At 44.9% G+C, this 14,058-nt stretch overlaps 1 protein-coding gene across 3 annotated transcripts in view; it reads right to left on the bottom strand.

Moving 5' to 3' along the window:
* The window catches only part of PAX2 (paired box 2), a 211,204-nt gene extending 199,054 nt beyond the window's left edge, over positions 1 to 12,150 (bottom strand). For 2 of the 3 annotated variants that reach the window (XM_087932130.1, XM_087932129.1), the window contains exons 1-4: positions 12,031 to 12,150; positions 9,114 to 9,282; positions 8,759 to 8,911; positions 8,050 to 8,247 (exon numbers count right to left, since the gene is read on the bottom strand). In XM_087932130.1, coding sequence (XP_087788256.1) covers positions 8,050 to 8,247; positions 8,759 to 8,911; positions 9,114 to 9,282; positions 12,031 to 12,073 — 563 coding nt within the window. In that variant the 5' untranslated portion in view covers positions 12,074 to 12,150. The remainder of the gene's footprint in view (positions 1 to 8,049; positions 8,248 to 8,758; positions 8,912 to 9,113; positions 9,283 to 12,030) is intronic. The other variant, XM_087932131.1, reaches the window with a different exon arrangement.
* Positions 12,151 to 14,058: the final 1,908 nt, after the last annotated feature.

Below are 14,058 nucleotides of genomic sequence, written 5' to 3'. Positions count from 1 at the left end.
TCTTAGAATTTGCTCTTGTGGATCTGGAACTCTTCACTTCCTGGAATGAAAGAGGAATGCCAAAATATTTTCAGAACAAGCCCCCTGCTGGGTGAAACCAAGTAAAACACTTTATCCGGAATAGCTAATTAAATGACACTTTCTTAATTTAGTCCTGCTTAAAGCAGTTGTGCCTGTAAGTAGAAAATTCTTCCAAAACTTCACATACTTTGCAACTCAAGACGTTTAAAACCTAAACCTGTGCTTGTTAGGCCACTGATGACCGTATGAGATTTTTTGAAAGTTTTAGCTGTTAAAAAACGTATCTGGCACTGTTTTCCCTTGTTCTGTTCTTAGAAATTTATTTTTCTTGTTAAGGAGGTTATTTTTTTATTGCTCTTGTGTTTACTTTTCAGATTTTGGCTAGATCCTTTACTCCCAAATTCATGTCCATTGTTTGGATCGCAATCTTAGCCTGACTTTCAAGTTACAGGCATGGAATATAGTATTGAAAAATCTGGATAAATGTGCCTGGGGTTGTGTGGCAGAAGCAGATAATGTTCTTTTGGTTTTTGTTTTTTTTCATATTCTAGTAGCATTTGCACACTGGCCTCCATCACTTTGGAAAGAAAATCAAACAGAACTCTTGCAAAAGCTCCCAGATATTCATAGTTTAGGTAATATTATTCTCCTGAGCCTGTTTGTACTTATTTTTCTCACAGTGTTTTCACTTTCAGTCCTGATTCTAAGAGTACTGTAGATGCTTTGCCAATAATGTATAATTGGCAAGAACAGACCAAAAAGAATGCCTTGTGAATTAAGAGCTCTGTTTGCAAATTACTTTGACCTGTACTGAGTGGTCAGGACAAGCATCACCAAACTTCAAGCCTAGATTTAAAAAAAATAAATCCTGTCAATAGTTTTATGTAAAAAAAAATTAATTTACTGACTAAAAATCATATTCCACCTGACAATTTTATTAATTTTCAAGACAAAATATATTATCCACAGATAGAACAGGAGAAAAGGACTTTCAAAAAGTAAAATAGAAAAACACAAAATCAATAGATACCACAAAAAAACTACTATAAAAAGCAACCCAGTGTTGGGCTTCCTTTTTTGCTGAGATATAGCCCCTATAAACTCAATATCAGGGCTCTGCTTAAGATTTAGCTGTGCTGTGTGGTGCTGACTCCTCCTCATACCACTGAAAAGGTAGAATTTAAAATATCAGCTTTTAAAGTTTTTATGAAATTTTTCAAGTGTGCTTTTGAATCATGTCTCATTAGTTAAATGTTTCCAGTCAGAATGTATAGGTATCTTCATGGGGGCATTATTTAAAAGAAAATGAAAATGTCTAATGTATATTTTAATACCTTAGTGAATAAAACCAAGGGCAGTAAGTAAGCATTTCTTCCAAGGGAAAAAAAGGCAGTAAAAGACTGGCAGATAGAATATACCAAGTGCCAGAGGAAGCCTTTAGGATGCGAGGCTTCCCAGACAATTTAGTCTTCTTTGCACATTAGATTCGGCCTATATGAACTGGAAGCATTCACAAATAAACTAGGGAATGTAAAAGATATTTTCCTCTTGGGTTTTCAAATATTTGTGACTAGCTCTTGTTCTAAGTACCATTCCCTGTTCCTGTTGCTCTCAAAAGCTGACAATTAAAGGATAGCATTCCTCAAGCTATTTCAACCTATTGCACATGACAACAGCCCTAAAATTTGCTGTCTAGCTTCTCCTTAAGTATCTTGGATGAATGGGAAACTACATCTCATGAGGCATTAAGATTCTTAACCTAATGTTAAGCTGAAACGACTTCCTTACCATAAAGAACACTAGGCAGCCATTTTCTGTATGACAACCTTTAAGTTTTATTTATTTTGTTGTTTTCAATAATCCATAATAAACATTTTTTCCATGCCATAGGATGATGATTGGTCATTTTTTGAAAGTACTCAAGTTAGATAATATCCTGCCTAAGTGATATTGCTGAATTGGACATATATGATGGAGCTAATGCCAGATTCTGCTAATGCCATGATACTGCTATTCATGAAATCTAGAATTTCATTGGCATATTACTGCAATTGTTATTTTCAGCATTTGGCTTGGATTTTCTACCTTGATCCAATAAGACGACTTGATCCTTTCATAAGCATCTATTCCAAGGTTTTAATGGTAAAGGATGCTTTTGTTTAAGAGCTAATTTGAAGAAGAGGTTTGTAAATTATGAAAACTACATCACTAATTATTATTTAGCTGTTTCTACAAAATGAATTATTCTATTGCTCTTTGGATTCATTAATAAAGGCCACATAATCAAGACATTTATGAATAAAACTGAAATTTATGATTATTTAACAAGAGATCCTACTGAATTCAGAGGAATTTACTTCTGAGACAATAAAGATAAGAACTTCTGTGGAAGCCTCTTAGTTGCTAGTAAAATGAAAATCGTTCTCTAAAGTCACTAACAATTTCTAGTAATAGACTTATATAAGTAAATTTGTAGATATGTAGATAATCTATTACACCAAATCAATGGCATTATCTACCCATGTATTTAGCCATCATGTTACATATGTGTCATAGTCTGAAGAATTTTCAGCCAACCCTGGAGACAGACAACAAAAAATAGTTTGACATATTGGGATTTAACACAAAAGTGTTGTACATGAACAGGATGATTGAAAATGCTAAGATTGACAATAATGTGCTTCAGTGTATCTTTACTTATTGGATGACAATTAAATAGTAAGCAATGCAATATACCACAATCATCAGTCTGTTACTTTTAGAAATAGTCATATTATTTTTTTCATGGAGTCAAACTATCATAGAAGGGGCAACATTTTGGTGTCTGGAAGGATTGCACTTAATGTTTTCTTTAGATGGGAGAGGACTAAAATGGCAAAACAATTTTGTGAAGTGGAAGCAAGTTCACTGGTAAGAAATGATTGTTTTCTGGGGGAGAGAAAGGCGCAGGCTAAGAGGGTTTCGTTGCTCTTTTTTATTTTTGTTAAGACTACCACGCTTATTAGCCACTACATATCTTGTGTTTTCTGTCTCAAATTTCCAAGAAACTGTTTCAAAATAATTTTCAGTAACTACGCAGCTAAAATTCAACTTCAACTTCAGCAATGTAATTGAAAAGAGCTCCTAGAGCTAAGAAAAGAGGGGAAGAGAGGAGAAGAGAGGAGAAGAGAGGAGAGGAAAATCTTGCACAGATTACCCACCTCTAATTTAAGACAATAGAAATACTGTTTTAAGAAAAAAAGACATTTCTTTCCTGCATCAGACCAAAAATATTCCATATTACTTTCCTATGGATCACATACAATTGCCACATAGGTTTCATTTTAGGTCAAAAATGTTCTAAAGAAAATGCTAAGAAAAGGAGTATTTTGGCTAGTTTTTAAGCAAATTTGTATCTCCCCTCTATAGGGAAGTGTTTTGGTGATCATGAAATAGCTGTATTGGATTCTATCAAGGAAGAAATGTTGAATGATACAGATGCATGAAGAAATAAACAGATTTCAAAGTAGTTACAAGAATATTATTATGCCTAGTCCTGTGCTTTTAGCAGCAATATAATCTGCAAAAAAAAAAGAGAGATAAGGGTTCCATTTTCCACGACAAATTAAACTACCGTTAAAAGCCAAATTACAGGATACAGTTCAGAAGTGTGTGACTCTACTTGAATCAGGGGTAGTCATGTAAAATTTTCTGCAGGAAGGATAGCAACCAAACACCTCTACCTTTGCGGTCTAGAGAGATCATAGCCAGCCCAAGTGGTTTCATTCTTAAAGTGGAAAATTGCATAAAGACTTTTTTCTCCCTCCCAAGTAGTTCACAAGAATACATAAAGATTGAATTAAAGCACAATTTTTTCAACTTTCACGTTCCAGAAACATCAGCCACCTGCAATGCTACCTGCGTCATTCTGCCCTACCTTTGCCTAAATTATCCTTATACTTTTGAAAATTGCCAAACAAACCAGTGTTTGGAAGCTCAGAAGAAGACACATGGGGATAGATCTTAAGAGTCATATAAATAGCTGCAGTGAAACAACATGAAAGACATCCAAGTGCGAGAAATTCATTCACTCAGAGAAATTATAAAGGTACTGAAAATCTACATATAACCTCTATATTAGTGTTCCAGCTGTTTAAAGCACTGAAAATAACATTCTTGCTATTTCTAATCTATAGGGTTGAAATTCTTTTGATGATCTGTTTGTGTCATATTGCCTGTGTAACAATAAAATCCGCCTTCTTTTGCTATGCTGTAATTTACCACTTAGTTTGACAAACAATTAAGGAATAAGGAATTTTATCCTATTAATCACCAGTAGCTGCCCTTTTCAGAAAACGGATTCTTCCTCCAAGTATCCTGACGCATCATTTGGTAAAACACACATTCAACTATATGTTTGTATCATCAGAAAATTTCCCCGCCTCCCTTAAGATAAAATACTATGACACAAAGAGGACTGAATACTCTTAACTTCTTTCTAGAAGAATACTTCCAAGTTTTAGAAGTTTTTGTTATGTAATATTCCTATGTCAGTGCCTCCAGTTGGACTAAGTTGATCTGAGCTGAGACATTTTCCATAAATATCTCATTAATGCATTTATTTAACTTTCCTTTTATTTATCATCCACTGCTTTAAAAATAAGTAACCAAGTTAAGAAATAAACTGTTCAGGTATGCAGCGGAGAGAATAATGTGGCCAGGGATAGTTGGAGCACTGATTGTCAAATAATTTATATTGTATCTAGACAAATAGGAATGGGATAAAAGGAAGCATCTTAGCCAGTTTTGCTTTTTTTTTTCTTTGAAAAAAGGAAGGCAGGAAGGGGAAATAAAAGTACTAAACGAGAAAAACCAAATAATAACTGTTTTAATGGTGTGGGGCAATGCTGGAAACTTCTCCTTTAACATATCCTGTTATAATGTAACCGTATTAGTGGCAACTCGAAGTAATAGTAGTACTGAAAATTCCGTATTTAATGTTTAATTTTAATTTCTGTACCATTTAAACCATTGAATCTAACCATTTACTTAGTGAAGGAGTCCACATTAAAGCATACCAGATTCTGGGCTTTAAAACATCTAGCAAATAGCAAACTGCCATTTCTCTGGGTCATCAGTTCTACTCACATGACTTTTAAATCCAGCAAATATATGAAAACAAGATTACAATGAAGTTGAAGGCATACATTAAGAGTAATAATTCAAAATGTCATTTTGTCCATGAAATTCAAGACACTGAATACTTGAACTTAGTACTGACATATCACTTACCATTATTCTTTATATAACTACACATTGCTATTTCAGAATTAGAAAAAGAAAAATAAGAAATGTCCAAACATAAATTTTCAGGCAAGATGGAAAAATATTTTTATGTTTTTCTATAATAATTCCTTTTTTTATATAAGTCTATGTGGTATATGCAGGGTATGGAATATTTATTGGCCCTAATCCTAATATTTATTAAGAGAGAAATCTATTTATTTCTTTTTAATTTCCAACAATATAATTTCAAGAGTTCTGTTTTCTGTCATGACAAATTGAGCAATTTCTTTTGATTTCAGAGAGCAAGGAGATACACATACCACAACATATGTATGTGAATATATGTATTCACCAAATCAGTTTTATAATCATCGAGACTATATCAAGACTATCTTCTTTCTAGTTTAATTTCAGAAACTTCCAATATTGATTCTAGTATCCCTAAGAAATACTGGCTTAGATTTAATGACAAAATGCTGCCCGGTTTGGTATATTTACCTCATTTCAGGGATAGATTAGATAATGGGTAGAAAAGTCAAGGCTTAACTAAGACCAATTGAATCCTGATTCTTGATGGCTGCCTTGGGCTTATAAGGAACAACAATGGTATTTATTTTTTATGCTGCCACATGCCTGGCGTTGGCTGCTGCAGTTTATCTGGAAAATTCATGTTATCCCAATGAATTGCCATCTAGTCAACATTTAAAGGTAAGCTAGCCTCTCTTCTAAAGATCCATGCAAGACTACCTGACACAGATAAATATCTATCCTTTGATAAAATCATCTCAGTTATAGCAGAAGGTTCTCCCACTATACTGAATGGGGTCTTTACTAGGGTTATGATGCTAGGCTAGGGTTTATGCTCTGAGAAGAACTCCTAGAGAGAGGATAAATTACTTGTTCCTCCAACCACCACTCCACAACCCAGAACACTTCTTCTATCTGAGCAGATCCCTGAGATGGCTCTTCACTTTTTCTGAAGTAGCATCTCCCTATTTACCAGAAGCCTAGTTCTGAGGCCTGAGCCCCTCAACCTCCCATTCTCTTTTCTGGACCAGCTCTCTACAGCTGCTTTTCAAGAGGCTCCAATGTTACTTCTATTATCTCCATCCCCGAGACAGGTGGAACCTCCCTTTCTTTAAGGAAGGTGCATAATCAGTCAGCCAGTCTGAACTTACTCTGTTCCTAACCTAATGACCATTTTAATATTGATAGCACACACTGGGATAATTTGGTGGGATAACATAGCCGTATATTACAAAGAGCCATCATACAGAGGAGGCATCTCTTTTTGCCAAGAGAGGCTCCCTTGTTATTTTAACCTATTATTTTCAAATGATCTGGAATTATTTCACATCATTTTTCTAAACTATAAAAAGCCACCGAGGTTGCCAGTTTACAAAATGTCTATTATTTGTAAGAACAAAGAATAATCTTTTCACATAAAGACATCACTGTTTCTATACTTTTGATGCACGTTGCTTCATTCTTTCAAAATTGCTGAATTTACTATTTATTATACAACCATGGAACTAAACAGCTATTGAAATAGATGTGTCGGCTGTTGTGTCTGTCTGAATCTAAATAACCTTATAGGGCTACTTTTTTTTGACACAGAGATGTATAACATGGCATACTTGCAGCAGCTGCTCATACTGTAATTCACTGCTGAAGATACCAAAATCTCAGTTTATGTATTCAAAAAGATATCCATGTAGATTGTTAGAGATAGTTCCTTGAGGATCATGAAGCTTAAACTTTGGAAATGTTTGATATCCATGGAAAGTGCTAAATTTAAAACCCAAACAAAACAGGCAGTCTGCATTTGTTCATTTGTAATTAGTGACAGCTCAGCATTTGTGAGAATGGGTTATAGATAGGTGACATCTCCTACTTTTCAAGCATCGTTAATTACGTGTATGTCCAAAGAACCATTCTGTGCATCTTCCACACACACCCCCTCCCCGTTTCTCTTCCAGACCAGCGTACAGAATAGACTAGAGCATTACTCTGCACTTCCTATGGGGCATTTTTGTACATCTGCCTGGCACAGGTGGCACAATTCCTTTCTCAGCATCACCTTGTAAAGCACATGGAAATCTAAATGACTGTCATTGCCCGGATCAGTCCTAGGCACGTTTTTTTTTTTTTTTTCAGCCCCAGTGAAGGTGAGGAAGCTGTGGATGCAGACCTGGCCAAATATTATAAAGCAGCAGACCCCACCCCAAGGTTTGATCAATAGGGATTTTGTATGGGAGATCCTAGAATAGACAGAAGCTTCAGAAGGAGAGAGTGAAGGCTCAGAGGTTCAAGACAGCCAAAGCAACCAGCAACAGTTCTGTCTTCTTGCAGACCTCGACCATTCTTGACTATCATCTGGAGCTGCTTGCCATGCAGGCAGCCACCCCCCCACCCAATTCTTTGTCCTCCTTGCCTGGCCCCAAAGCCCCCACAGACCCTCTCCCCACATACTTGGCCCCGAAAGGAGGAAAACCACCCCCGGGAAATCACCAGGAGGAATTCACCCCTACCGCCTTGGCCTTTCGGGGCCAGACCCTGCGGTTCGAAGGAGGCGAAGAAACCGGGTGGGGGTTTTTTTCGCCCAGGGCTTCCCCCTTCGCCTTTCTCGGTGTCAAGAAACTTGGCCGCTTGGATCCCAAAGCCTCGCGCGCGCGCGCGCGCGCTCCAGAGAAAACGAGCAACGGGGTCAGCCGTCCGGAGCGTCCTGCGAGGAGGGCAAAACGCGCGGCGGCGGCGACTTACCGGTTGATAGAGGAGACGCTGGGGACGGTGTCGTTGTCGCAGATGCCCTCGGCCAAGAGCCGGTCGCGGATCTCCCAGGCGAACATGGTGGGGTTCTGCCTTTTGTACTCGGCGATTTTATCCACTACTTTCGGGGTAGCGACCTTGGGCTTGGACCCGCCGATCACGCCGGGTTTGATGCTCCCGGTCTCGTAATACCTGCGGGGGAGGTGGGGAGGGGTGGGGTGGGGGGGCAGAGCCCGGCTCAGCGGCGCTTCCCACAGCCGCTGATCTCGATCCCCGCCACCTCCCCGCCCAGCACCTCGCGACCCTCCCGCTCTCCTGCCCGGGCCGCGCGATTCGAAGGCCCGCCCGGCTCTCGCTTTCTCTCTCTCTTTCCCCCCACCGCGCCTTTCGCGCTCGGCCACTCTTGCCTTGCCCGGGCCGGCCAGGGCCCTAGTAGGGGCTCAAAGCGGCTGAAAGGCCGGAAAAGGGACCGAGGGTCAGAGAAGGCCGCCTAAGCCATCTACGGGGCACTTCTTCTTCTTCTCCGGCCTCGGGCCCGGTTCTGGGGGACCCCCCCCACACACACCGGCCGTCGGTCTCTTTGGCGGCCCCGGGGTTGGCCGGGCTCCCCACTCCCATCCTAGCTGAGCCTCTTTGAAGGCGGCGGCGGCGGAGGCGGAGGCGGCGGCGGCGGCAGCGGGCGCGCGGCCGGGTTCCTGCTGACCTGCGGCTGGAGAGAAAGCAGGGCCCGGCCTGGCTTAGCTGGGAGGCGGGGAGGGGATGCTTGCCGGCTGGTCTCACCGCAAGCGGGGCGGCGCTCGGTTTGTTCCCGGCCTCGTCGGGCTTTTCCCCCTCTTTGCGAACCCACCGTAGGTCCCTGTGTCGAGACAGGCCAGACAAAAGAAAGCGGCAGGAAGGAGCGTGGGGGTGGGTGGGTGGGTTGGGGTTGGGTGCGTGGGGTGGGGGGTGGGGGGCTCGTCGGGCCCGGGCAGGGCGAGGGGAGAGCCCCGAGGGGCCAGCCGAGCAGCAGACCTCCCCTCTTCCCTCCCTCCCTTGTCGCCGCCGCCGCCCGCTCATACCTGCCCAGGATCTTGCTGACGCAGCCGTGGCTGACCCGTAGCTGCCGGGAGATGTCGCAAGGCCGCACGCCCTGGTGAGCCAGCTCCACGATTCTCTGCCGTACCACGTCCGGTAGAGGCCTGCCGTTGACAAACACCCCCCCGAGCTGGTTGACACCCCCGTGCCCTGCTGGGGAGAGAGAACGGAAAGACAGAAAAGCAGGCGAGCGGGGCGGGGGAAGGGAAAGAAAGACGAGAGAAAGGCATTAGTCGGGGCGGTTCGGCTTGAGCTTGGAAGCCGGATTGGGGGTCACTCGGCCAGCACTTCTGGGCCCAAGAGGCGGGGGCTGGGGGCTGGGGAGTCCCTTTGCCGCTTGACAGCAGACCCCTCTTCCCAGTCGGAGGGCGCTTCTCCTCCGCCTTCCTCCCCCCAGGGCCCAGCAGCCCGGCGAGACTGAGGCCGCCAAGTGAGACCCGCGAGCTGGTCGCGCCCCTCGAGGGAAATCGACCGTCTAAAAACGAAATCCAAAGACTCATTTCCCCGTTAATGAAACGTTTTCTCTTTTCTTTCCTTTCCACCAGCTACTACGAACTGTTCCTTGCTCTTTTAACACGGTTACTCTTATCACCTCTCGTTTCCCGGAAATTTCCCCCAGCTATTAAACCAACGGCGGCGATGGTTTGATTTCATTTGATTTGAAGTCTTTTTTCAAACATTCTAAAAGATTCTCTTCGGACAACCCTCAACATCTTTCTGATGATTTAGCTAAAATCTTAGTAGGATTGAGGTGGAAAAGGGAGAATTTCAGGAAGGCGATTTTAATCCGACTTTACTCGTGCCCAGCACCGAGAAGCGGAGTCTCTTCTGTTCTCCGTTTTTTCGCTTTTGATTATTCAACCCAGTTAACCCCGCGACCTCCATTTCGAAGCTGATCTACGAATGAAATCTGTAGCGCTGCTGCTCTGGAAGGGAAACAGGTCCCAAGGCGGTTTCGATCTCCAGCTATCTTAACAGCTACAAGAGTGGGCCAAGCAGCTGGATCCAAGAGAAACCTCACCGACACCCAAACCTTCCCGTAGTAGACAACCCACCTGAGCTCTCTTTCCGACGGGAGTAGTTGAACCGGATTCGGAGGCTGGCTGAAAAATGACCTGTTTGCATTTTTGCCAGTCTCTCTCACTCTCTCTCTCACTTACCAATTCCCTTTGTGACACTGACTTATGATCTCTGAACTTAGTGAAACTCTTCTTGCCCTCTATCGATCCCAATCCTTTGGCAAATTAAGTTTTTTCCTCTCCTTTCTAGCGGTAGCCGTTCAAGGATGCTGAACCGTCATCCTTGCGTCCGGTTAGTGGCTGTTTATCAGCATGTATTGGAACCACGAATGTGCTTCGCCCCTCATCAACTACCACGTTTTTTTTTTGTGCTTAGTGTCAGGAAAGTGGAAATTGGTGGGAGTTTCGGATCGCCTTCCTTACCTCTCGAAGTTATCTGCTTATTTCCTTCATTTATCTGATTCGCCTTTTGCAGATGTTGCCTCTAAAGTTACAAGCCGGCAAGCAATTTCTCCAAGACTTCAATTCTGAATAATTCAGAGCACCTTTGATAACTCACATTACAGAGTATTAAAAGGCAACAGATGCAAAAAGATCACGGAATTAATAATTCAGAGTATTGCACCTGCTTCTTCCTAACCGGAGCATCGCACCTTGCAATTACTTTCTTGGTTTCCAACCGTATTTCTGTTCCTGACCTTTCTTTGTATTAAATGGAAGATATACCTCATAGGAAATAAATTTTCTCCATTAGGAAAAAAAAACCTAGAATGTACTAAAGATGAGTTTCTTTTATTTTACTTTTAACTGGGGGCTCCAATCTGAAAATCGATCTGCAAATCTGATCTAATTTCCAGCTGAATTAAAGCTAGAACTAGTCAGTTTTGTTCCTTTAGTGATGAACAAGATATGAAATAAGGGGAGCCATTCTACATAATGTTTTTTTTTAAATCATGGAATTTTTTTTTTGAAAAATAAAGCTTCCCAATATTTAAAAAAAATGCAGTTTGTTGGTATATAACGTCATCCCAGATTTTCCAACCTCAAAATATTTTTAAATTTTAACAGATCAATTTTCGTTTCTTTATAAGCCTGTTGTTAACTAAGGCAAACTAAAAGTCAGGGGTGTCAAAGTTGGCTTGTTACGTACTACTACTTAAGCTTTGTTGCAACCGCCTCTTCTATTTTTATTTCAAAGTTCAAAACCCGAAATTGATTCTCTAGTGCTTTGTTTTTTTAAATACAGCAATGCGTGGGGGAAGGAACCAGCCTGACGGAGATTCTGGATTTTCCACCCGTTTGCCTGGCATTTTTATTTCTTATGAATCAATAATTCCTGCATCTATGAATTTTAAACTGCCAGGGCAAGGTTGGGAAAATACGAATCAAAAACAAAAATCGGCCCTGCACTCAAATTTCCATAAATGCAGCATAATTAATATTTTCGACCTTGAAATATGTTTTTTTTTCCCCTCCCCGCCTCAAAGAAATAAACGCCTATAAATCGCGGTTTGTTCCTCCGCCGGGGCCGCCTTCGGAGGAGCAGGGAAGGAAAGAAAGGTCGAAGAGGCGGCAAAGCTGCCACTTTCGACTCCCCTCACGCCGGAGCCTTGCCGCGGGCTTTCCGGGAGGCCTCTTCGGGACCGAGACTTCCCCGGGGGAATTTGGGAAGGAACCGCGCCGGTTTCAGGATCGGGAATCCCCGAGTCCTCACTGCCTTTTCTGGCAGATCCAAGCAGCGAGCGGCTTTCCCCTCGGCGGGGCGGTCGGGCCCCCGGCAGGAAGACCGTGGGAAACGGAAGCCCGAACTTTCTACTGGGCAGCGGGGATTCAAGGAGACAGCCGCCCGGCGGGGGAAAGGAAGGCTGCGGCCGGTACTCACGGTGCATCGCGGAGAAGGGGTCTGCTTTGCAGTGCATATCCATGGGGAGGCACAGGAAAGGGAAGAAGTCGGCTGAAGCCGCCGTTTCGCCTCGGAGGTTCGACTTCAGGACTTGGGGGAGAATCAGAAGAACAAGCCGTGGAAGCCCGGCCGGCGGGCCGCGGGGAGTCTCCTTGCCCTCAGCCCGCTGCTGGCCGAGCGAAGGGAAGTTATGCCCGCCGCAGCGTTCACACGATTCCCGGCTGGCTGGCTAAAGGGGGGCCGAAGCATGGCATGGCGGGGTCCCTGCAAGGTGGCGGCGTTGGCGGCTTTCCTTCCCGGGCCGGGTCGGCTAAGCTGAAGTTGGCGCGCTGCGACCAGTCCCGAGCAGGCGGGCGCTTCCTCCCCAAGGCAGCCTTCTCCGCCTCTGTAGCTCCAGGTTCCTTGGCGATGGTGGAGGACTCCTTCTGCTCCGGCCAGACTTTTGGCCTCCTCCTCCTCCTCCTCCTCCTCCTCCTCTTCCTCCTCCTCCTCCTCCCCCTTTTGCCTTCCTGGCGAATTTGCGCCAAGGTGGGGATGTGCTTGCCACGAGCTTTGCCTGGAGAATGGAGCTGCCGCCGCCAATGCCCGTCTCTCTAAAAGCGGCAAAGCCCCCTCCAGATCGCACCCGGCTCTCACCCCCCCCTCGTCCACACACACACACACACACACACACACACACACACCACACACCTCCCCCTCCCTCCCTCCCCCGCGCGCCGGGCCGGGAGATGGATGACTTGTCAGACAAAGGCAGTAGATTCCAACACTCGCGGATTCGCCAAAGCGCAGCGCCCCATCCCCGGCCAAGTGGCTCCCTGGCTCGGCCCCGGCGATCCTCCAGCCACCCCCCGACACCCCCCCCCCACCCCCGCGAAGGATGTCCGTCCGGGTCTCGGGCTGGCGGGGGGCCGGGACCTCCGCCCATCCAACGGCAGACCCGTGCCTGGGCAGCCCGAGAACACCTGGTTGCTCCGGGATCCCTGCTCTCGCCTCGCTACTTGGTTGGCCGGGGGAGAGGGGGAAATGGGCGGCTTCCATCTTTCAGACGCCGCGGCGGTGGCAAGTGGGACCTTCCCCGCCACCTTGGTGTGTGGCGGTAAAACTCAGATCCTCCGCCGCCGCCGCCATCATCATCGCGCCTTCCCCCTGCGCCAGGCCTTTTCGCGTCCCTAAAGAAGCTTGGGAAGAGAGGTGTCCTCTCCATCACAGAGCCCTGGCCTCGCGGCGTAGTCACAGCCCGGCCGGTCGCTCCCGCTCCTGGCTCCGGAGATGCGTCTTCTTAACACGCTCCGCGCGCGAAGAACCGCCGCGACATCCGCAAACGGCGCCGTTTTGAAACCCAGGCCTTCTTGGAAGTCCTCCCCACACACACACCCCCCCAGACTCACCTTGGAGGAAGGAGACGGCTGCGGATCCGGCTACAGGCCGACTTTCCTCCCGAGCAAAAGGGGAACGATCGGCTTCAAGGTCCGGCCTAGGGGCTGCCGGTTGTGGCGCCGAGCTGGTCCGAAGGGACACAGGAAGGAAGGGACACAGGAAAACCACTCTCGGGGACTTTCTTTTGTAGTGCCAAACCCAAGTAAGTCCCATTTAGCTGGACGCTCCATATCAAGGGGGTGGGGGTTTATATCCGTCAATGGGGACCTCAGATTTTCCTAAGAATATGCATTAAAACGCACGCTTTGCCTGCCTTCTCTACTTTCATTCTGCCAAAGCCAGAACTTAAACCCCGCTTATTTCGCGATGTCAACTGTCTCCAGGAATAACTTTGTATGTGTGTGTGTGTGTGTGTGTGTTTACGTTTACTGTGCATAAAAGAGATTTCGTATCGATTGCAAAACGAAGTAAAGTGTTTTTTCACTTCCGAGGAATGTTCGGGGAAACGAAAGAGTCACCCTCTTTCGAAGCGCCTGCGGCAAATCAATAACACCCCCTGCCATTTGCTCCTCAACGCGGGTTTTCGTCCTTTCCAGGTAACGGGTAGTGGCAGGAGGCGAAATGAAACCC

The sequence above is a fragment of the Pseudonaja textilis genome, chromosome 4 (genome assembly GCF_049901715.1).
Source record: "Pseudonaja textilis isolate UNSWEBS1 chromosome 4, rPseTex1.2, whole genome shotgun sequence".
NCBI lineage: Eukaryota > Metazoa > Chordata > Lepidosauria > Squamata > Elapidae > Pseudonaja > Pseudonaja textilis.
This window is presented reverse-complemented; position numbering and strand designations above follow the sequence as displayed.